This window comes from Hemiscyllium ocellatum, chromosome 20 (genome assembly GCF_020745735.1).
Source record: "Hemiscyllium ocellatum isolate sHemOce1 chromosome 20, sHemOce1.pat.X.cur, whole genome shotgun sequence".
Classification (NCBI taxonomy): domain Eukaryota; kingdom Metazoa; phylum Chordata; class Chondrichthyes; order Orectolobiformes; family Hemiscylliidae; genus Hemiscyllium; species Hemiscyllium ocellatum.
In genome coordinates, this window is record NC_083420.1 from 26,447,830 (window position 1) to 26,471,321 (window position 23,492).

At 40.8% G+C, this 23,492-nt stretch overlaps 2 protein-coding genes across 3 annotated transcripts in view; one reads left to right on the forward strand and one right to left on the reverse strand.

Moving 5' to 3' along the window:
- tmem204 (transmembrane protein 204) overlaps window positions 1-18,167 on the forward strand; it is a 44,608-nt gene extending 26,441 nt beyond the window's left edge. For both annotated transcript variants that reach the window (XM_060840675.1, XM_060840674.1), the window contains one exon: window positions 14,670-18,167. In XM_060840675.1, the coding sequence (XP_060696658.1) occupies window positions 14,670-14,899 (230 nt within the window). In that variant the 3' untranslated portion in view covers window positions 14,900-18,167. The remainder of the gene's footprint in view (window positions 1-14,669) is intronic.
- ift140 (intraflagellar transport 140 homolog (Chlamydomonas)) overlaps window positions 1-23,492 on the reverse strand; it is a 147,070-nt gene that overhangs the window by 72,068 nt on the left and 51,510 nt on the right. The window contains exons 17-18 of the mRNA XM_060840226.1: window positions 22,390-22,521; window positions 20,834-21,033 (exon numbers count right to left, since the gene is read on the reverse strand). Of these exons, the coding sequence (XP_060696209.1) occupies window positions 20,834-21,033; window positions 22,390-22,521 (332 nt within the window). The remainder of the gene's footprint in view (window positions 1-20,833; window positions 21,034-22,389; window positions 22,522-23,492) is intronic.

Consider the following 23,492-nt stretch of genomic DNA (forward strand, 5'->3'; position numbering starts at 1 on the left):
TTGAGGGTCCCTATTCTCTCCCTAGTTACCCTTTTGTCCTTACTGTATTTGTAAAAACCCTTTGGATTCTTCTTAATTCCATTTGCCAAAGCTATCTCATGTCCCCTTTTTTCTCTCCTGATTTCCCTCTTAAGTACATGCCTACTGCCTTTATACTCCAAGGTTTCACTTGATTTATCCTGTCTATACCTTACATATGCTTCCTTCTTTTCTCAACCAAATCCTCAATTTCTTTAGTCATCCAGCATTCCCTATACCCACCAGCCTTCCCTTTTACCCTAACAGGAATATACTTTCTCTGAATTCTCGTTATCTCATTTCTGAAGGCTTCCCATTTTTCAGCCATACCCTTACCTGCGAACATCTGCCCCCGATCAACTTTTGAAAGTTCTTACTTAATACCGTCAAAATTGGCCTTTCTCCAATTTAGAACTTCAACTTTTAGATCCGGTCTATCCTTTTCCATCACTATTTTAAATCTAATAGAATTTATGGTCACTGGCCCCAAAATGCTCCCCCACTGACACCTCAGTTACCTGCCCTGTCTTATTTCCCAAGAGTAGGTCAACTTTTGCATCTTCTCTAGTAGGTACATCCACATACTGAATCAGAAAATTTTCTTGTACACACTTAACAAATTCCTCTCCACCTAAACCCTTAACACTATGGCAGTCCCAGTCTATGTTTGGAAAGTTAAAATCCCCTACCATGATTACCCTACTATTCTTATAGATAGCTGAGATCTCCTTCCAAATTTGTCTCTCAATTTCCTTCTGACGATGAGGGGGTCTATAATACAATCCCAATAAGGTAATCAACCCTTTCTTATCTCTCAGCTCCACCCAAATAACTTCCTTGGATGTATTTCCAGGAATATCCTCCCTCAGCACAGCTGTAATGTTATCCCTTATCAAAAATGCCACTTCCCCTCCTCTCTTGCCTCCCTTTCTATCCTTCCTGTAGCATTTGCATCCTGGAACATTAAGCTGCCAGTCCTGCCCATCCCCGAATCATGTTTCTGTAATTGCTATGATATCCCAATCCCATGTTCCTAACCATGCCCTGAGTTCATCTGCCTTCCCTGTTAGGCACCTTGCATTGAAATAAATGCAGTTTAATTTATTAGTCCTACCTTGTCCCTGTCTGCCCTGACTGTTTGACTCACTTCTGTTCTCAACTGTACCAGTCTCGGATTGATCTCTTTCCTCACTATCTCCCTGGGTCACTGCCCCCCTTTACTAGTTTAAATCCTTCCGAGCAGCTCTCGCAAATGTTCCTGTCAGTATATTAGTCTCCTTCCAATTTAGGTGCAATCTGTCCTTCTTGTGCAGGTCACTTTTATCCCAAAAGAGATTCCAATGATCCAAAAATGTGAATCCTTCTTCCATACATCAGCTCCTCAGCCATGCATTCATCTGCTCTGTCCTCCTATTGCTGCCCTCACTAGCCTGTAGCGCCGGGAGTAATCCAGATATTACTACTTTCGAGGACCTCCTTTTTAAATTCCTGACTAACTCTCTGTAATCTCTCCATTCAAACTCTCAACCTTTTCCCTTCCTACGTTGTTGGTTCCATTGTGGACAATGGCCTCTTGCTGGCCCCTCTCCCCCTTGAGAACATTCTGCACCCTCTCTGAGGAATCCTTGATCCTGGCACCAGGAAAGCAACACACCATTCTGCTTTTTCTCTGCTGGCCACAGAAATGTATGTCTGTACCTTGGTCTAGAGAATCCCCTAACACAATTGATCTCTTGGAACCCAACGTACCCTTTGTTGCATTAGTACCAGTCTCAATGCCAGAAACATGGCTGTTCGTGCTATGTTCCCCTGAGAATCCATCTCCCTCTACAATTACCAAAACAGCATACTTGTTTGAAATGGGTATAGATACAAAAGACTTCTGCACGAGCTGCTTACCTCATTATCCATGCATTTTGGATCTAATACTAAGTTAATATCTCCAGCAATCAACTTTGAAACTAATCTACTCATACCTTTGATCTACATGAAAATGAGTAATTGGTGGAAAAATTGCATAATACTGCATCTTCTGTCCATGGTACTCCTAGCCAATGGAAGGGCAAACCAGGGCTGGAAGAGATCCCTGCTTTTACCTTCAAGATTTCAGTCAGAAAGTATACAAGTGACATTCCAATACGCTAAAGCTAAACGTGGTCTACATGGAGAGAAAATTATTCTCAGTATTCTAATATTTAGCCTGAGCTTCTGATGACCATGTAAAGCCTGAATGCTAAACTGGGAATAGGAGATATCTTCCACTGTCTGGAAATATCTTCCACTGCCTGAAGACAGGTTCAATTGAGGCAGTCAGGAGGACACTGGACAATTATTTGGATCGTAATGGTGTGTAGAGATATGGGGAATAGGCAGTACATTGGCATTAGATAATAAAGCTGGTACAGGCACAAGGGCTGAATGGTCTCCTCCTGCACCACGATAATTGTGATTCAGTGGTAATGGAAGACCATGAGGGCTCATCCTGGGGGTCAGTAACTGAATAGGGTACTGATACATGTAAGAAAGAGTGTTCTGATCCTTGAGCCCCTACTACTCCCAGGGATGTCACAAAAGTTTGTAGTTCACCAAAGAATGTAATTTTCTCAATTTACTTGAATGGAATCAGGTTAATAGAAAACACCGATTGGATTCCTGTAGTTTACAGAAACTACTGTTTATTACAAATAAGTCAGTTCTAGCCACGTATAAACACAACTATGAATGATCAACATATAATTCTCCTAGTTGAAACTCTAATTCCCTTTTAAAGACTCCTACACACACATTCAGACAATGAACAAAAATAGTGTTATTGGAGTGAAGTATTTTAGTTACTGGTTAAAGGCAGCAGCTTACAACAATTACGGGAGAAAATAACTGGCTTTCTTCAGGCTTCAGTTACTTTTACTACAGAAGGATAGTGACATTGAACCTGCGCCTTCAGTAGATCAGAGGCTTCTCTTGCTTTATCATAAACATCCAGTTAACAGCCAAGCTGTTCACTTTGAAAGGGTTCAGAAAATATTTACAATGATGTTGTCAGGGTTGAAGGGTTTGAGCCTATCGGAAGGGGCTGAATAGGTTAGGACTGTTTTCCCTGGAGTATCGGAGGCTGAATTCTACTGGAAGCTATGGGCGGCACAGTCTTTGTCTTCCTTCAGTAGCTCTAGCAGGGGCTTGTGATCTGTAACTATGACAAATTCCCATCCATAAAAGGTACTGCTGGAACTTCCTCACACCGAAGATGACCGTAAACCTTCCTTCTTTATCTGGTCACTTTTGTGTTTGGTATCAGCCAAACTCTGGGAAGCATACACTATCGGGTGTTCCTCTCCTTTTGGCTACCAAAAGGAGGCATCGCATGTCAGGACTACCTCTTGCTTCTGATCATAATGGGCCAATACCTTCCCTAAAGGCTACTTCTTGGCTATGTGACTATTTTCAAGGCTGACACTTCCTCAACAGCAGGTGTAAGGGTGCCAAGATGGAGGCCAGGTTATGTATAAATGTTCTGTAATAATTCACTCATTCAAGGAAAGACCTAAACTTCAGCGCAGACATGGGAAACAGGGCACCTTTGATAGGCTTCATTTTATCCTCCAACGAAGTTTTGATGACTCTGTCACCCAAGGACAATTGATTCTGCTATAACGTGTGTTTCTTCAACGCAAATTGGCTTTAATATGATTGAAGAATTTAGACTATTATTTGTGGAATGTGAACTTTCCTTACCTGTGTTGGCTGTAATTTGATTCTGGTCCCATTAGTTTAAAGGGCATGGATACTGCGTGATTTTCTTATAACACGAGATCAAACGAGGATAGAACTACTGCGTTATATCAGAACCAACAGCAGGTCACCTGGGGCGCCTAACACATATTTTTCCATTCTAAGGCACCCGCCCACCTGCGAAAAAACATTTAAGCACTATGTCCCAAGTTCTCCAAGTGCTTTTTTTGGTCTCTGTTATGGTATGTCATCCAGATAAATGGCAGCCCTTGAAAAATGTTCTCCATGGTCCGCTAGAAAAGAGCACAGGCTGATGATACTGCAAATGGCAGTCTTGTTTATTGGTATAAGCCCTTATGGGTATTAACTGTAGTGTATGTCTGGTACTCCTCATCCAGTCATAATTACAGGTAAGTGTGGCTCATGTCCAGCTTCGTAAAAGACAGCTCCCCCTACTAACTTTGCATACAAGTCCTTTATATGAGGAATCGGGTATTAATCCAGCTGTGAGTAGCAGTTTACCATTTGCTTAAAACCACCGCAAAGGCAAACTGAGCCATCAAGCTTCACAACTGGTATAACAGGTGCTGCCAATTCTTCCAACTGCACTGGTTTGAGGATCCTTTCACTCTCCAGCCTCCCAATTTCTGCCAAAAGGCAAGTGGCACCAGATGGGCCGTGAAAAACCTAGGAATTGCTTCCTGTCAACATGTAAAGTGGCTTTGGCCCCTTTGATAATTCCAAGCACTGCCTGAAATGCTCCTAGGTATTTCCTTAGGATTTCACGGAGGCAGTCATTTTGTAATTGAACAATGTTCTGCCAATCAAGGATAATCTTTCTCAGCCAATTCTGTTCCAATAGGATTGGGCCCAAACTTTTAACTGCCATTGTTGATAAGTGCACCAACTGCTTCCCATAGGAGACTGGAACTGAAGTCACATCCTTAATCTGCAATGGTTCCCCAGCGTACATTCTCAGTATGGCTGAGGTCATGCAGAAACTTAAGGATTGGAGTCCCAAGCAAATCTTTTTAAAGACCGATTCTGCAACCACAGATACAGCTGTGCTGGTATCGACCTCCATGTACCTGGGAGACCATTAACCAACCATTCATTTTAATTGTTTCTGAATTGGATGTTGCTAAGCAGTTTAATTGCTCCAACCCACATATTGGGAGATTTTCCAGGGTGTGCACTCTCCTGGGTTCTGGCCTCTGAGCTTCCTTACTCAAGTCAGGCCTTGAAGGATTCCTTTGCTATCTTGAATCCACATACCAGCAGCAAATACAATGTCTTGCTGGCCCAGATTCTGAACAACGTTTTAATCACTTGGCTGACGCTCGGCTTTGTAATGGGATTCTGATGTGTGCTGGCCTAGGGTCCCTCTGCTTAGGATATACCCTGCGTGAGGTTCTGCTCTTGCCTACACTCAAGTGGTGCTCCCCAAATTCAGTCAGACAGGTGAGGGTATACACATCCATTGGAAAGCCCTGTACCTCCCATGCTTCACTTGCCGCATTTTCTAATGACAGAAGGGTCTGTTTCCATGCTGTACATCTCTATGACTTTATGACCTGTTTGAAGTCTAGTTGGGCTTCAGCCAGTAGGCACTTCTACATGATACATTATTGATCCCACGCTCGTCACCACAGAAATAACTGCACAAAGACCGGTATCCCATCACCAAATCACCCTTTACTTGTGCACAGTACACTGTTTGTGGCCAGTCAGCTTGGAGTCAAGTCCTCTGTACTGAGGATATTCTAAATTTCCTGTTTATAACTTTCAAAACTTTAGCAAACTGTGCAAAATACAATCAAATGGTTAACAATGAAAAATAAGCAGCAGCTTACAGGAAATAGCAATTTACAGAGGAAAGGGACAGCGAGGCTAAACCCCAAACCCCACTGTTCAACCAGTTTGCAGGGAAATGAAGATGAACCTCAAATCCCACCTTATCTCACTAAAAAGGAAACAGTAGATGCAAACACGTACAAAACAGTTCGATCAACCAAACAATAAAACAGTACATATATCACAGAGACACCTGCAATCTAGCAGAACACCCCCTCCCCCCATCTTTTGATCACAAAGTAGCCCGTCTCTTCCGGTCTCGGTCTGCCCCATGCCCCTTCTGGCTATTTCCTGTTTATTTTTTTTTAAAAGTGATCCAGCTCCCTTACAGCCAGCTCTTAGAGTGAACAGACCCTCTGACGCTCATTGTCATAGAGTCATAGTCAGAAAGATATACAGCATGGAAACAGACCCTTTCGTCCAACTTGTCCATGACAACCAGATATATCAACCCAATCTAGTCCCACCTGCCAGCACCTGGCACATATCCCTCCAAGCCCTTCCTGTTCATATACCCATCCAGATGCCTTTTAAATATTGCAATTGTACTAGCCTCCACCACTTCCTCTGGCAGTCCATTCCACATACGTGTGAAAACGTTGCCCCTTGGGTCTCTTCTATATCTTTCCCCTCTCACCCTAAACCTATGCCCTCTTGTTCTGGATCCCTGACCACAGGGAAAAGACCTTGTCTATTTACCCTGTCCATATCCCTCATGATTTTGTAAACCTCTATAAGGTCACCCCTCAGCCTCCGATACTACAGAGAAAACATCCCCAGCCTGTTCAGCCTTTCCCTGTAGCTCAAATCCTCCAACCCTGGCAACATCCTTGTAAATCTTTTCTGAACCCTTTCAATTTTCACAACATCTTTCTGATAGGAAGGAGACCAGAATTGCATGCAATATTCCAACAGCGGCCTAACCAATGTCCTGTACAGCTGCAACATGACCTCACAACTCCTGTACTCAATACTCTGACCAATAAAGGAAAGCATGCCAAATGCCTTCTTCACTATCCTATCTACCTACAACTCCACTTTCAAGGAGCTATGAACCTGCACTCCAAGGTCTCTTTGTTCAGCAACACTCCCTAGGACCTTACCATTCAGTGTATACGTCCTGCTAAAATTTGCTTTCCCAAAATGTAGCACCTTCCATTTACCTAAAATAAACTCCATCTGTCACCTCTCAGCCCATTGGCCCATCTGATCGATATCCCGTTGTAATTGGAGGTAACCCTCTTCGCTGTCCACTACACCTCTAATTTTGGTATCATCTGCAAACATACTAACTACACCTCTTATGCTCACATCCAAATCATTTATATAAATAATGAAAAGAAGTGGACCTAGCACCGATCCTTGTGGCTCTCCACTGGTCACAGGATTCCAGTCTAAAAAAACAACCCTCCACCACTTCCGTCTTCTATTTTTGAGCCAGTTCAGTATCCAAATGTGTAGTTTTCTCTGTATTCTGTGAGATCTAATCTTGCTAACAGTCTCCCGTGGGAAACCTTGTCAATTGCGTTACTGAAGTCCAAATAGGTCACATCTAATGATCTGCCATCATCTATCCTCTTAGTTAATTCCTCAAAAAATTCAATCAAGTTTGTGAGACAGGATTTCCCAAGCACAAAGCCATGTTGACTATCACTAATCAGTCCTTGCCTTTCCAAATGCATTTACATCCTGTCTCTCAGGATTCCCTCCAACAACCTGCCCATCACTGATGTCAGACTCACTGGTCTATAGTTCCCTGGCTTGTCCTTACCACCCTTCTTCAACAGCGCACATTAGCCAACTTCCAGTCTTCCTGCACCTCACCTGTGACCATCAATGATACAAATATTTCAGTAAGAGTAAAAAGTGAGGTCTGCAGATGCTGGAGATCAGAGTTGAAAATGTGTTGCTGGTTAAAGCACAGCAGGTTAGGCAGCATCCAAGGAACAGGAAATTCGACGTTTCGGGCCAGAGCCCTTCATCAGGAATTCCTGATGAAGGGCTCTGGCCTGAAACGTCGAATTTCCTGTTCCTTGGATGCTGCCTAACCTGCTGTGCTTTAACCAGCAACACATTTTCAGCTATTTCAGTAAGAGGCCCAACAAATCACTTCCCTAGCTTCCCACAGAGCTCTAGGGTACAACTGATCAGGTCCTGGGGATTTATCCACCTTTATGCATTTCAAGACATCAGGTACTTCCTCCTCTGTAATATGGACATTTTTCTAGATGTCACCATCTATTTCCTTACATTCTGTATCTTCCATGTCCTTTTCCACAGTAAATATTGACGTAAAATACTCATTTAGTATCTCCCCCATTTTCTGCTGCTCCACAAAAAGGTCGCCTTGCTGATCTTTGAGGGACCCTATTTTCTCCCTAGTTATCCTTTTGCTCTTAATGTATTTGTAAAATTTGTAAAATATTCTCCTTAACCCTATTTGCCAAAGTTATTTCATGTCCCCTTTTTGCCCTCCTGATTTCCATCTTAAGTATGCCTCTACTGCCTTTGTACTCTTCTGAGGATTCACTTGATCTATCCTGTCTATAACCTGACATATGCTTCTTTCTTTTTCTTAACCAAACCCTCAAATTATTTTGTCGTTCAGCATTCCCTATACCTACCAGCCTCCCCTTTCACCCTAACAGGAATATACTTTCTCTCGTTATGTCATTTCTGAAGGCTTCCCATCTTCCAGCTGTCCCTTTACCTGCGAACATCTGCCCCCAATCAGCTTTTGAAAGTTCTTGCCTAATACCATCAAAATCTTCTTCCAATTCAGAACTTCAACTTTTCGATCTGATCTATTGTTTTCCATCACTATGTTAAATCTAATAGAATTATGGTCGCTGGCCCCAAAGTGCTCTCCCACTGACACCTCGTCACCTGCCCTGCCTCATTTCCCAAGATTAAGTCAAGTTTTGCACCTTCTCTCATTGGTACATGCACACATTGAATCAGAAAATGTTCTTGAACACACTGAACAAATTCCTCTCAATCTAAACCTTTAACACTATGGCAGTCCTTGTCTATGTTTGGAAAGTTAAAATCCCCTACCATAACCACCCTATTATTCTTACAGATAACTGAAATCTCCTTACAAATTTGTTTCTCTATAACCCTCTGACTATTAGGGGGTCTATAATACAATCCCAATAAGGAGATCACACCTTTCTTATTTCTCAGCTCCACCCAAATAACTTCCCTGGATGTATTTCCAGGAATATCCTCCCTCAGTACAGCTGTAATGCTATCCCTTAACAAAAACGCCACTCCCTCTCCTCTCTTGCCCCCCTTTCTATACTTACTGTAGCATTTGTATCAGGGAACATAAGCTGTCAGTCCTATCCATCCCTGAGCCATGTTTCTGTAATTTCTATAATATCCCAGTCACATGTTCATAGCTATGCCCTGAGTTCATCTGCCTTTTCTGTTCGGCCCCCTGCACTGAAATAAATGCAGTTTAATTTATTAGTCCTATCTTGTCCCTGCCTGCCTTGACTGTTTGACTTGCTTCTGTACTCAACTGTACCAGTCTCAGATTGATCTCTTTCCTCACTATCTCCCGGGCCCCCCTCACCTCCTTACTAGTTTAAATCCTCCCGAGCAGCTTTAGCAAATCTCCCTGCCAGTATATTAGTCCCCTTCCAATCTGTCTTGTACAGGTCATTTCTGCCCCAAAAGAGCTTCCAATGATTCAAAAATGTGAATCTTTCTCCCATACACCAGCTCCTCAGCCATGCATTCATCTGCTCTATCCTCCTACTCCTGTCCTTACAAGCTCGTAGCACCGGGAATAATCCAGATATCACTACTCTCGAGGACCTCCTTTTTAAATTCCTACCTAACAATTTGCAATCTCCCTTCAGAATCTCAACCTTTTCCCTTCCTATGTTGTTGATTCTGATGTGGACAATGACCTCTTGCTGGCCCCTCTCTCCCCTTGAGAACATTCTGCACCCTCTCTGAGACTCCTTGATCCTTGCACTTGGGAAGCAACACACCATTCTGATGTGTTGCTGCTGGCCACTCAAACGTCTGTCTGTACCTCAGACTAGAGAGTCCCCTAACACAATTGATCTCTTGGAACCAGACATACCCCTCATTGCATTACAGCCAGTCTCAATACCAGAAACTTGGCTGTTCGTGCTACGTTCCCCTCAGAATCCATCATCCCCTACATTTTCCAAAACAGTATACTTGTTTGAAATGAGGATAGCCACAGAAGACTCTTGCACTAACTCCTACCTCTCTTACTTTCCTGGAGTTAACCCATGTGACTGTATCTATGACTTTTCCCCCTTCCTAAAACTGCCATTCATCACATCCTCTTGCTCTTGTAAATTCTTCATTACCTCTTACTGTGTCTCCAACTGACCCATTCGCTCTGATAGAATTCGCAACCAATGGCATATGTGGCAGATATAATCCTCAGTAACCCATAAACTCTCCTTAAACCTCCACATCCGACAAGAAGAGCATATCACTCTACCCAAGGCCATTTTTGCTCCTTCACAATCTACAGACCCAGAAAATAGCATCATCTTATTCCTCTACAAAATACTGCTCCAGGTTAAATTAATACTCATGGCTTATATTTTAAGTTTAATCAAGAGACATATCTCAATAAAACATATAATCAAGAAAGAACCCACTCAACTCACTACTGCAGACTTACTGTAAGGCCATGCTTAAATATTCACTTCTGTTTCTGTACTGTGACTTCTCCCAAACAGGTTCCTCCAAGATTAGTTGTGAATTTCACTGTTCGGTAATTTTCCCAGATGCACTCCGATGTCCAGCAATGCATGAGTTCAAACAGCAAAAGCAGTGACTGTGCAGGTTCACTGCTCTGTCAGTTTCTCTCTCTCTCTCTCTCTCTCCTTCTGCCCCCTGCACTGATCTCACCATGTGCTTCCTTTGTCCATTCCTCTCCCTTTTAAAACTGATGTTGTTTTGACTTTTTTTTCCTCCAAAGTTCCAAAACAATGCAACAGCATATAAAACAGTAATTGCTGCTCCTGGAATTCAAAGAACCCTATTTATATTTTGGTTTTTATTTCCCCAGCACCCATATTGTGTGTGCAGGCAGGACAGAGTGAAAAACAACAAGTGCATAAATCTTTATTCGTTTTCCACCACCAAGAAGAAAGGAATCACTGAAGTGGCCAGTGACAAGAGTGCCCTTCTAATCAATGGGCAATGCTGCATAGTCAAAAAGTGAAAGGGGAGGTCAGGGACTACATCAAAATAGGGGAAATAAAGTACTTCACACCCCGCAGTGCGCACCTCTCTCTGAAAACCTCGAAGGTGTTGAAAGACACCGCATCTCCTTCTCCAAGGACACCCAGACATGAACGTAACCCCCTCCCTGGCCCGCTGCCTGGATCTGTTTATGGTCAATTTAGCCAGGCCCAGGAGCAGGCCCACGAGGAGGCCCTCTGAGCTGCCCTCCCTCCTTTGCAGGAGCTGAAGTGCAACCAAAAGTAGAGCAGAAGGTTTTTCAGAAAACTAAAAAAGAAGTGCAAACACCCACACCCAAGAAATACATGGTCAACGGATTCCACACCAGCACCAGAACAAGCAGTTGAGCTGGGAGTCTGTGAACCACAATCTGTGGTTGCAGGGAACTGCTGCTGCAATATGCTCCAGCCCAGATCTCCAAGAGAAAGGGGGAGGACTCCTGTGTAGAGAGCCTTCCATTGGGGATCCCCACTGCCCAGTGGCAAATGGGCACAACAAGGCGTGTCTGGGCCGTGGTTGATGGAAAAGAGGTGGATGGTGTGCAGCAGCAGTTGATACAAGGTCCACTGTTTTACGTCCCTGAAGGGGACAAAACTAAAATTCTGGATGTGGCTCAGATTGTAAGACACGGACTCCTTTGGGAAGTGCGGGACTTTGGGGCCAATGTGAAATTCCATCCAGACATATTTTCTGTTTATACTGGTCAGCCAAGGCTTTCCTGTGACCCAGGTTAACAAGCTGAATCAAGGACCTCATAGTCAACAAGCTCTATCTGGTTCCAGTCACTATACCTATCTTTGTTTTGCATGTGAATTAGTTGCCAGGCCTTCATTTTGTCTCAGGTAGTTATTGATTTAAATTAAAAGATAATGTGTCTTCTGACAGACTCCAGCAATTACATTGTGCCAGTCAAACAAAGACACATTTAAGCATATTTTGTTTTCTGCCAGCTAGCTAATCATCTATCCATGTTAATATGTTACTCCCGACATGATCAGCTTTTATTTTCTTTAATAACCCATGACATGGCGTCTTATCAAATACCTTCTGCAGATCTACACCTGTAGGCTCCCCTTTATCCACAGCACAAGGTACTTTTCAGGTCGAAAAGATCAGTTGAAAATTATTCTCCTTTCATGAATCTGTGCTGATTTTTCCTGATTGTTTTACTTATTTTGACTAACTCAGTTAACTTGTCTATTGTTTTCTGTTTTGTACCTCCCTTTCTTCTTATATGGAGGGGTCATGTTACTTTCCACTCAAAATGAACCTTCCCTGTATCTAAAAAATTTTGGAAAATTAACAATTGCAACTCCTAGCTCATTTCCAGCTCCTCTAATAGCTTAGCATAAGTGCATCTGAACCTGGAGACCTGTCAGCTGCAGCTTCATCAGTTTTCTTAGTCCCACTTCCCTGTCATAGTAATTAACTGTTCTTCTCTCCCTTTCACCTCCTGACTACAGTTCTCACTGAATATTTTTGCAGTCTATCATAAAGACAATAGCAAGATATTTGTTAATTTCATAAGCTATTTTCTTATTATCCACTATTAACTCCCCATTTCTACTCACCACAAGACCAACAGTCACTTTATTTACTTGCTTTCTTTTTAAACACCTGTACACACTGTTGCTATCTGTTTTACATTTTTAGATAGTCTCCTCTGATGCATTAAGTTCTTCCTCCTGATTAGCCTTTTAGTTAGTCTCTGCCTTTCTTTATACTCTGTCCAATCATCGGACCTTTCACTCATCATTGCAGTTAATGCTTTTTTCTTAAATGTGATGCTTTCCTTAGCTTCTCCAGTTAACCACAGATGATGGGTCCTCCCTTTAGAATGTTTTATTGCAGTATGAATATACTTATCCCTGAATACTCCAAAGCGATCCCTTCAAATGTCAGCTATTGCACCTCTATTGTTCTATTTCCCCATCCTAGTATGGTAGTTCACTTCAACTAGCTCAGTTTTCATACTCACAGTGTTACCCTTATGCAAGTTTAAAATGCAGATCATTTATTAATCCTGTCACATTATATAATATCATCTCTAACGTTCCATGTTCTCTGGTCAATTCTGCTCAAAGAAACTTCCTCAAAAATATTCTGTGAGCCCCTTATCCAGAATACTACTGCTAATCTGATTTTTCTAGTTCGTACAGAGAATAGGTAGAAGGTAGAATAGCAGTAATTTCAACAGTCTAGTAAGCCAGAACCCCAGGGTAATGTTCTCGGGATTTAGGTTTGAATACCACAATGGCAGAATGCGAAATTTTGAATTCGAGAAAATCTGGAATAAAGTGCTGGTCTAATGGCGACCTATTGTCAATTGTTATAAAAATCCACTTGGTTCACCAATATTCATGGTTATTTCTTAAAAAGAAACAAATTTTGCAGAAACTAGACAGCTCTGACAGCATCAGCAAAGACAGAAACAGTTAATGTTTTGAATCCAAAGTTCCAAAGAAGAATCTTTGGATACAAAACACTAACTCTGTTTCTTTCTGCACAAATGCTGCCTGACCTGCTGTGTTTCTTCAGCATTTTCTACTTTATTCAGATTTCCAGCATCTGCAGTATTTTGTTCTTAAAGGATGATTGCTGTCCCTTTACTACAAGCACTAAAATTTCTCCTCACATGCATCATCCTGCATCATGGTTACTATTGGGAATCCTGTCGATCAAGTGAGTTCTTTCTCTACTGTTCCTCATCTCCACTCACACCAACCCTACATCATAATCTCCTGAACCTAGGTCATCTCTAACTATTGCAGAAACTTCAGCCTTGCTTAACACTGCTGCTCCTCCACCTTTACCTCTCTCCCTATTCCTCTTAAAAGTTATATATCCCTCAATATTCAGATCCAATCCTTAGATTGTAGCCACATCTTCATAATGGTTATCAATTTTTTTTTGTTCAATATGCATGATAAATTCATTTATTTGGTTATGAATGTCAAGTGCATTCAGAAGAAAAACTGCAGATTGGTCTTTTACTACTTTGCAGATCTTTGTATGTAGATCTTTGGCACATTCTTAAGATGTTTCTCTCTGTCCCACCTGCCATTCTCTGATCCTGATTTCCCATATTACCATTTTCCTCTCATATATTATTTTCACTCTTTCAATATATTCTATCTTTCCAAATTTATTCCCTTGCCCTTACTATTTAGTTTAAAGCTCTCTATACTTCCCTATTTATGCAGTTCACAAGAACATTAGCTCAGCATGTTTCAGGTGTAGAGGGTGACCTTATAGAAGTGTATAAAATCACAAGGGGCATGGATAAGGTGAATAGCCAAGGTCGTTTTGCCAAGATGGGGGTGTCCAAAACTAGGGGGCATAGGTTTAACGTGAGAGGGGAAAAACTTACAAGGGACCTAAGGGGCAACATTTTCACAGAGGATGATATGTGTATGGAATGAGCTGCCAGAGGAAGTGGTGGAGACTGGTACAATTACAACATTTAAAAGGCACCTGGATGGGTTTAGAGGGAAATGGGCCAAATGCTGGCAAATGGGATTAGATACATTTAGGATATCTAGTCCACACGGACAAGTTGGACCGAAGGGTCTCTTTCCATGCTGTATGACTCTTGTCCTGTGGGTCTCATTACCTGCATCATTCAGTCACATCCTCCTGTCCCTATCCTGACCCTATCCAAAGTGTGTGAGTGCTTCTAGATACAAAGAATCCAGGTGACTTTCACTCGCCCTGAGTCATTGCAGTGTCTGCAGTTCAGCTTCCAATTTAGAGACAGTAGAATATGATTGATGGCATTTTGATTTTGGATAAGCATGCTCATTTTTTGTTGTTGTTACCATTAGGTTTTGTGTTGGTGATTGGACTGGTGACATTCTACCGAATTGGCCCTTATACTCATCTCTCTTGGTCATGCTACTTGGACATTGGAGCTTGTCTCTTCTCAACACTTGCAGCAGCTATGTTAATCTGGAACATATTACACCGGCGGGAGGACTGCATGACACCCCGTGTTATTGTTATTCGTCACTCAAGACCCCGTTTTGAAAATGACTATGTGGAGTCACCCTGCTGAAATGAAATTGATAACAGGAAAGGAGACTATTTGCACGTGTTTGAGAATTGCAGAATCCCTGCTTGTTCATGAACTAACTAAATGTCTGCCCAACAATCAAAATATGGGGAAGGTTGGATGAGGTAGATGCACCGCTGGGGAAGGAGAAAGCAAGGGTTGGAATTTGAAAACATTAACAATTTTGATTTGCGTCACCAGTACAATTTCCAAGGAACTATGCAAATCATGAATTAAGTATATCAGAATATTAGAGCATAGTATAAACACAGGAGACTAAATGAGCACTGGGGGGGTTTGAGGAATCAAATGTGCCAATGTGCCTCATATATCTAAGGGGACTCCACTAGATTCAAAGGCAAAATACAAATGGCTTAAGGTGTTGACTTGTTGACAAATTGGTGGTAAGATGCAGTGTCAAGGACACTGAGTAACTTGGTGATGAGGGTTTGTCACTTCTTGGCCAGGTCATTAGGTTGAGCAACATTGTGAAATAGAAAGAACTCTCTTACTCCTCTTCACCACCACTAAGTTCAAGCACCTGCTACCAAGTGTCAGGACTTTACTGTGGATAATCAGGTATCAAGATTGATAAATATTTAAAGGATTAGTACTCAACAATTGAACAATCTAGGCTTTAATTTAAATCAGCTAACTAGATAGGACACAATATATGTATTTTATAGCATTAGAATGATGAGAGTCACTTGTTATTTGCTTCTGACATTAGTGACCTCAGAACGTAATCGGACTGATACATCAGGAATAGGCCATTCTGCCTGCCAAGCCTGCCCCATAATTAAATACATTCATGGCTTGATCCTTTTGATGCCTTCTACCCACACAATCCCAAAACATTTGATTCCATTGGTAATCAGAAATATATCAATCAATCTCTACTTTAAACAGACTGAAATTTCACAGCCCTCTGGCTTACAGAATTCTATAAATTCACAAACTTTTGAATTAAAAAGAGTTTCCCCTCATTTCGGTCCTAAATTGCCCTCTTCCTTGTTTTTAAATGGCGCCTCCTAGTTCTAGACTCCACAGCCAGGAGAGGCATCTTATCTGGATCTGTTCTGTATTTCCCTTTAAGTATTTTGTAGGTTTCAAGGAGATCACCTTTTATTCATCAAGTCTCTTGAGAATAAAGTACAGTGTTTGCCCAATCTCTCTCCATAAGACAGTCTCATCATCCTGGGACCAAGTCTGGTGATTCTTTATTACAGTCTCTCTTTGGCAATAATACCATTCCCAAGGTAATAGGACCTCAGTTGGCTGGACTGCAGGTTTGCAATGCTGACTGATGTCAACAGCATGCGTTCAACTCCTGCACTGGTGAGGTTGCCATGAAAGACCTTCCTTATCAAACTCTCCCCTCACCTAAGGTATGGTGACTACCATCAGTTGTCTCTCTCTAAAGAGAGAGCAGCCCTATGGTGCAGTAGGCCTATGGTGACTTTACTTTTAGGTTCGAGAAATTTCCCTACTACTGATGTTAAGCTAATAAGTCCTGGTACCTTGTTTTCCCTCTTGCTCCCTTCTTAAAGAATGGGATGATGTTTGCTAGCTTCTAATTTACAGGAGTCCCCAGTATTTGAACTCTGGAATGCACAGGCAAACCTACAGATCAGAAGATTCAATAAATTAAAGTTAAATTTTAACAGCAATATTGAACATGAAGGGCTATCCAATAAACATAAGCGGAATTCACAGCAGTTGGGTGGAGTTAAAATGAAGGTGGACTTAATCTGTGGGCATTTTTAAGAAAACACTTCTGTAATTCAGTACTTTCAGTTGCTTTTTCAAAAAGTGCACTGTAATTATAAAATATTAAAATAAATGGCAAGAGCACTACTCGGGTTGGAAAATCATCCTTGCCGTCAGTTCTACTGCCCTTGGGTTAACACTTTACCATGGCTACCTTCACATGCAATCAATGTTTCTGCACCACATTGGAGTGGGTTTTCCAGGGATGGGGGACATACCACTGGACATGTTAATTTTGGTGAGGTGTTTTGTATCTGACTTAGTGAAACATTTATTATGGCTCTATTGCACCCTTGGCACAAGTTGATCTTTAATTCAGGTTTTGTGTAGGGAAATGGGGCAGGATAGCTAGCCACGAAAATAGGACAGACAAGTCACAGACAGGATCTTCTGGCTACCTACTGTTGTGCTGAATGAAGGCTTCCTGCTTGTCCCTGAAGGCAAAAGATTTAACAGCCAATGGGATGCCTCTCTCCAGCCCATCAGTCAGAAAGGTGGTGGGGGACAAGTGCTGTTGTTTTTAAATGCACCACATGCAAAGCTGGAGAGAAGTGAGACAGAAGCATCCTTCACACTTTGATTCCATGAGAACAGTTAGTCTGAACCACTCCTGTCTGTGTCTTTGGGAAAGTTCCATTAATTCCAGGGGAACTTAAAAGGGTGGGAGTTCAATGTCACAGATGTCCTCGATCTTAGTGATTGGGAAACACATGTTCCTTTGAGCTTATTTCAGGAAAATCAGACCCATTAATCTCAATAAATGTGATCATAAAACATGGACTGAGAAAGCAATGTGGAATATAATTTTACTCTTTCAGTTCTGTGTTGTTTTAAATAGTGGAAGCAGTATCAGTAGAAGTGTTGCTCTATTTCATACCTGTGAAATCTGAAATCATTGGTTTGCTGGTGAACCTAGAATTCACATTCACATTATTGCCAATCTGCTGAATAAACTACACTCTACAGTAAGGAAAATAAATCACACAAACCAGATAAATTCCATGTGTGTAATAATGATCATTAGCAACTTCACGTTGAGAAAGTCACTATTTGTACCAGACCTGTTAGTTCTAGTACTTTTCAAATATGACATTTCAGAAGTGGTCTACCACCACATACAGATTAAAACCAATACTTATAAATATAATTTGGGGTTTTTTGAACAATTTGAGTGAAAATAGTGTGAAAGTTTAACAAAATAACATCCATTATGTCTTTTTTTTTACAACACTTCCACAGTATGCCACTCAACTCAGCTGACTGAACAGTGAACACTGATCAAATTCATACTAACGAATGGTAGGTTTGAGGTTTCAGCTTCAGCTGAGTGCTCGACACACAACATACAGGTGTTAGCCATTTAGTTACTAAGGTATTAAAGCAACACATTCAAAAAAGTAGTATAGGAATGAAAATTCAACACAGGTTTCACCAAATGGACTGTTTTCAGATGCAGCAAAACTGCTTAAGATTAACCAAAACACTTGAAAATATCTCAACATTCAGTTTTAGCTGGGTTGTTCTAATCCCTAAACTAGTAACATTTAACTTTTTTTTGTAATGTTCCAATTCGCTGTTGTTTCTTAGTTCCATATTTTGCAGTGTGGAAATAAAACCTTTAATTTGTCAGTTGAAGGCACTCATATTGTTACAAATATTCTCTCATACAAAGCAACACACAATATTATTATGACATCCTCTCAAGTACCAAATACCAATCATTAGTGAAGTTGGTAGTGATCCACTTTCCATAAACACTTGAGGGTTTCAGGATTTTGACCCAGCAATTATAAATTTGAAACATCATCAAGTCAGAATGGTGCGTGATTTGTAGGGATAATTATCCAGCCACCACAGTGAGTTGCGCTACAAATCACATACCATTCTAACTTGACTATGTTTCAACTTCACAATTGCTGGGTCAAAATCCTGAAACTTGTCCTAACTTGGATGCAGCTGTTTAGACAAAGTTGATTACCACCACCACCACCTTCTCAAAAACAATTAAGAATGGCCAATTAAGTCTGGCCTAGCTGGAGACTTTTGCATCTCATAAATGGATGTAAAAACAAAACATTAATATAAGCATCAATATTACCACAACTACAACATGCAAATAGGAGGCACCATCCCAGTTCCATATCATCTTATACTCACCTAGCTCCTTTTCTCCATGAAACAAATCCAACTGAGTCATATTTACGTATATAGTTAAGATGTAAACTGTTCCGCGTACAGTATTTGCGCACTCTAAAGCCATATCTGATCAACACAAATTAAAATTTGCATCTACAGTGCTGTTTTCCAAAACAGTTGCTCTTACTGTTTTGCTATGTTAACTAAAAACCTAAACATATGTAGCTAAACTGTAGAACAGGGGAAAGACAGTAGAGGTCAGTTGGTTCTTGGGAGCTACATTTAAATCTATTATCAAGTTAATTGCATGTACTGGATAATAAATGATATAGCTGAAAGAATAAAATTGTAAGTAGATCTGTCACACAAACTCTTGCTGATTTTTTTTTCAAATGCATTTACAGTGGGTTTTATGTAATTCTGGTACAAAACAGCTCTTACTGAAATATTTAACAAAGCAGAACACTTTGGTAGTCACTGCTGGAACACATGAGTTTCTCCTGTGCATTTAATTTAAAGCCCAAATATTTCCTTAAATAAAATTTATATGATCAAGTTAATTCTGTGTTTGCATTTTTCTGGATTGCATTTTCTTCTACGGCTGTCAGATATTTTGAATAATTTGATCAGTTTAATAAACAGTAAAGAGGTTTGGCAGAATTAGCCAAAATTCAAATCAAGATAGAGATTTAGATTAGATTACTTACAGGCCCTTCGGCCCAACAAGTCCACACCGACCCACTGAAGCACAACCCACCCAGACCCATTCCTCTACATTTACACCTTCACCTAACACTACGGGCAATTTAGCATGGCCAATTCACCTAACCTGCACATTTTTGGACTGTGGGAGGAAACCCACGCAGACACGGGGAGAATGTGCAAACTCCACACAGAAAGTCGCCTGAGTCGGGAATTGAACCCGGGTCTTTAGTGCTGTGAGGCAGCAGTGCTAACTGCTGTGCCACCGCGCGGCCCACTAGGTTTAGGGTGAGAGGGGAAAGATATAAAAGAGACCTATGGGGCATTTTTTTCAAACAGAGGGTGGTACGTGTATGGAATGAGATGCAAGAGGAAGTGGTGGAGGCTGGTACAATGCAACATTTAAGAGGCATTTGGATGCATATATGAATAGGAAAGGTTTGGAGGGATATGGGCCGGGTGCTGGTAGGTGGGACTAGATTGGGTTGGGATATCTGGTCTGCATGGACTGGTTGGATCGAAGGGTCTGTTTCCATGCTGTACATCTCTATGACTCTATCTTAGGCCATTTTGCTACATTAAAAGTGCCTAAAATGCAAGCTGTTGTTATTGGAAGGCATTTTATGAGCAATTATTATTTCATAGGATTACATACCAGAAACTGGCCCTTCAGCACAACCAATCCATGTCACTGCTTATGCTCCACTTGTGCCTCCTCCCATCTTTTTTTCATCCGAATCCATCTCCCTTATATGCTTTCCCTCAACACATTATTATTTGCTTCAATCATTCCGTATGATAATAAATTCCACATTCTTACCAGTCCTTGGGTGAAGAAACTTCTATTGAATTCCCTATTTGACTTCTTTGTGACTATGGTCTGTAAAAATGCTTTTAAAACTTTATAGACATCATCGAGTCATTTGGATCAAAACATAAACAGTACATAAACCTATACTTTCAAATGAATTCCAGACATATACTATGATGAACTGCAATACATATTCCGTATTGTTCCACAATACTATTAAATACGCGCATCTGTTCTGAACCATTACAGGTAAGTAGTGATTGATCAACGGAATCAAAAGAAAAGCATCCAAGGTAGAAGATGAATAAATTGCTGCCTTGCATTATAATATTCTCAAAATTCATCAGTTCAGAATTACCTTGTCGTAAAAATAAATAGGCTATGCATTTGACTGTACCAACTATCCTTCAATATTCCAAACACAACAGTCCAACAAAGCAAACATCATAATGTGCCGTGTAACAGTCACAGAAACTGATCATTAATTCTTTTTAATGAAAGGAGAGAAATTGACTCACCTCTTGATGAGCTTAATTGATTTAAAAGCCTCATCCATGTCTCCTATTGTCAAATAAAAGCTGAAATTTAGCATGGCATCACGTGTCGTCTTGTCACAGTCCTCCAGCCCAACAAAGTCTCGCAGGGGCTTCTTGGCCACCATTTGTGGATTCATAGGAGAACTTAGCTTTGATTCAGTTTCATTCATGGTCTCCCCTGACTACAATTAAATTTAAAGAGAGATTAGTGAGACAAACAATTCTATTTCATTTTCCAATTCATTTCCTGAATATGCTGACTCATGCTGTGATACAATTCCACAGAGACTAGTACATCTATGTTGTATTCTTTAAAAGGTCATTTGCATTGCATGAATCTCACATACCAGGTACCAGCTGACTGTTTAATAATTGACAGGTGCCAAAACAGCCTGGGGATTGAAGGCCCATCTTCCTGAGCTGTACAACTCAACACTGTGCCTGATATGTGGACATTTCAGGTTTCAGGAACAAACCTAACATATCAGGAACATTCAACAGGTCTTCAAAAAAATTTGGACAAACTAATAAAAAGGCTGAAAATACATCACATATACAGCACAAAAACAGGTCATATGGCACATGCAGCCCATGGTTATGACTAGAACGCATTCATTCTTCAGAGAAGCAGCAGAAATGTTCGGTGGGCTTTCAGAGACCTATAGTGAAGCCTTAGTCAGCAGTGGCATGCAAGTCAAGCGAGCAGGGTTTTATTCAGTTGTACATTGATCTGGTATAAAATGCCAATTCACTCGAAACTCCAAAAGGTAAACATTAGTATACCAATTTCTCTCACAACATGACAGCTTGAACATTTAAAATATATGTTTATAAATTATATCAGGGTAGAAAGCACAATCTTCTTGCTGAGAGTTACAATATAATTGACAAAGGGTCAGTTAGACTCAAAACGTCAGCTCTTTTCTCTCCTTACAGATGATGCCAAACCTGCTGAGATTTCCAGCATTTTCTCTTTTGGTATTAGATTCCAGCATCTGCAGTAATTTGCTTTATCCAGAGTTACAATATATGATCAGTTGGCATCAGCTAAATTTGCATGTGCTTTTTCGTCAGGTCTGCTGTCAGTTTGAAGGTTAACGTATTTCAGTCCAAGTCCACATTTCAAGTTAATGAAGTGGAGCAGCTTAATTTTGTACAATCTATAGACATAGGACAAAATCAACATCAAAAGGAGTCACCCTTGTTTTATTCTGTGTGTCTTTGTGAAATGTTCTGTCAAACTCACTCAGGGCAGATACATAAACATGGATTAGATACAGAGTAAACCTTCATTTACATTGTTCCATCATACCCTCCCCAAGGCAAGTACAGAAAAAGTTAGAAAGGCACTCTCCCAATTTTTAACATTGTACTGAGCTGTTACTCCTGAAATGTATAAATCAACATCAGTAAAATGTAAATGACCATTCTCCATATCACTGCATAACTACAGCACAGCACTTATTGAACATTCGAATCACTTTGAAATAGTGAATTATCAAAGGCAAATTTTGTTAGTACTCCATCATCCTGTATACCTTCTTGGAGAAGTAATAATATGGCACTTCTAGCCCCAGCAGAGCTTCATGGGACACCACTTTGGGGAAACTGTCCTGTAGCAAAAGACCATGTTCCTGTGTGACGAAGAATGATACCACCATTGCCTCCACCTGCCAAAATGGGAAGGTGCAAAGAAAATATGTTAGAATAATTCAGGAATCAAAAGTAGGTTCTGCTATGTGAATTGAGAATTGACCAACTCTATAAATAGAAACACCAGGAATGCTGTTCCCTGCAGGTACATAGTAATATTCAAGTGGGATAATATTATACCATATACCATAAGACTCTGTAGTCTGATTTACTGAAGTCACATACTTCACAATGACAATCTCATAGTATTTCACTTAATTTGCATTTTCCAGCAAACCATAGCCAATTATACATCTGCTTGATCTATGACTTTCTTTTCTGCCACTTAATGTAACATTTTGAGGTGCATCACTGTAAAAGTACCATTACTAGCACATTCTCACTTAATTGTCATTGGGTGAGATACAGAGGGAGCAATTGAGCAAAAGAAAGAAAGAAGAGAAACCTGCATTCATGACATTCCAAAAATGTTTTACAGCTATTGTACTTCACAAGTATACTCACTGTTTTAATGCATAAATAATGGAAGCTAATTTTCACATGATAAACTTCCACGGCAACATGATAATAACCAGATAAACTGTTTGGTCATGTTGACTGCAAGACAAATATTGGGGAGGACCCTGACGTAACCCTCCCATTCACCTTTGAAATATTGCCAGGGAATGTTCTATGGTTATTTGAGAGGGCAAATATGGCCACTTCTTCATCTAATGTCTCATGTAAAAGTTAACACCTCCAACTGCACAGCATTTTGCAATAGTGTCTAAGTCCTGCTGTGAACCCACAATCTTCACAGGTGAGTGCCACAAACTGATATACAGCTGACTCTGTGAAGCTGCAAGTCCACTAAGGTATCATAAGCTGAACTCAGAATTTGTATTCTTTGCAAAGTAAACATAATCCCAGCAACCCAAGCAGTCCAATATCACAAAATATTGATGTTTACAGTACACTTGGGGTCATTATGACTGCATAGGTCAATCCA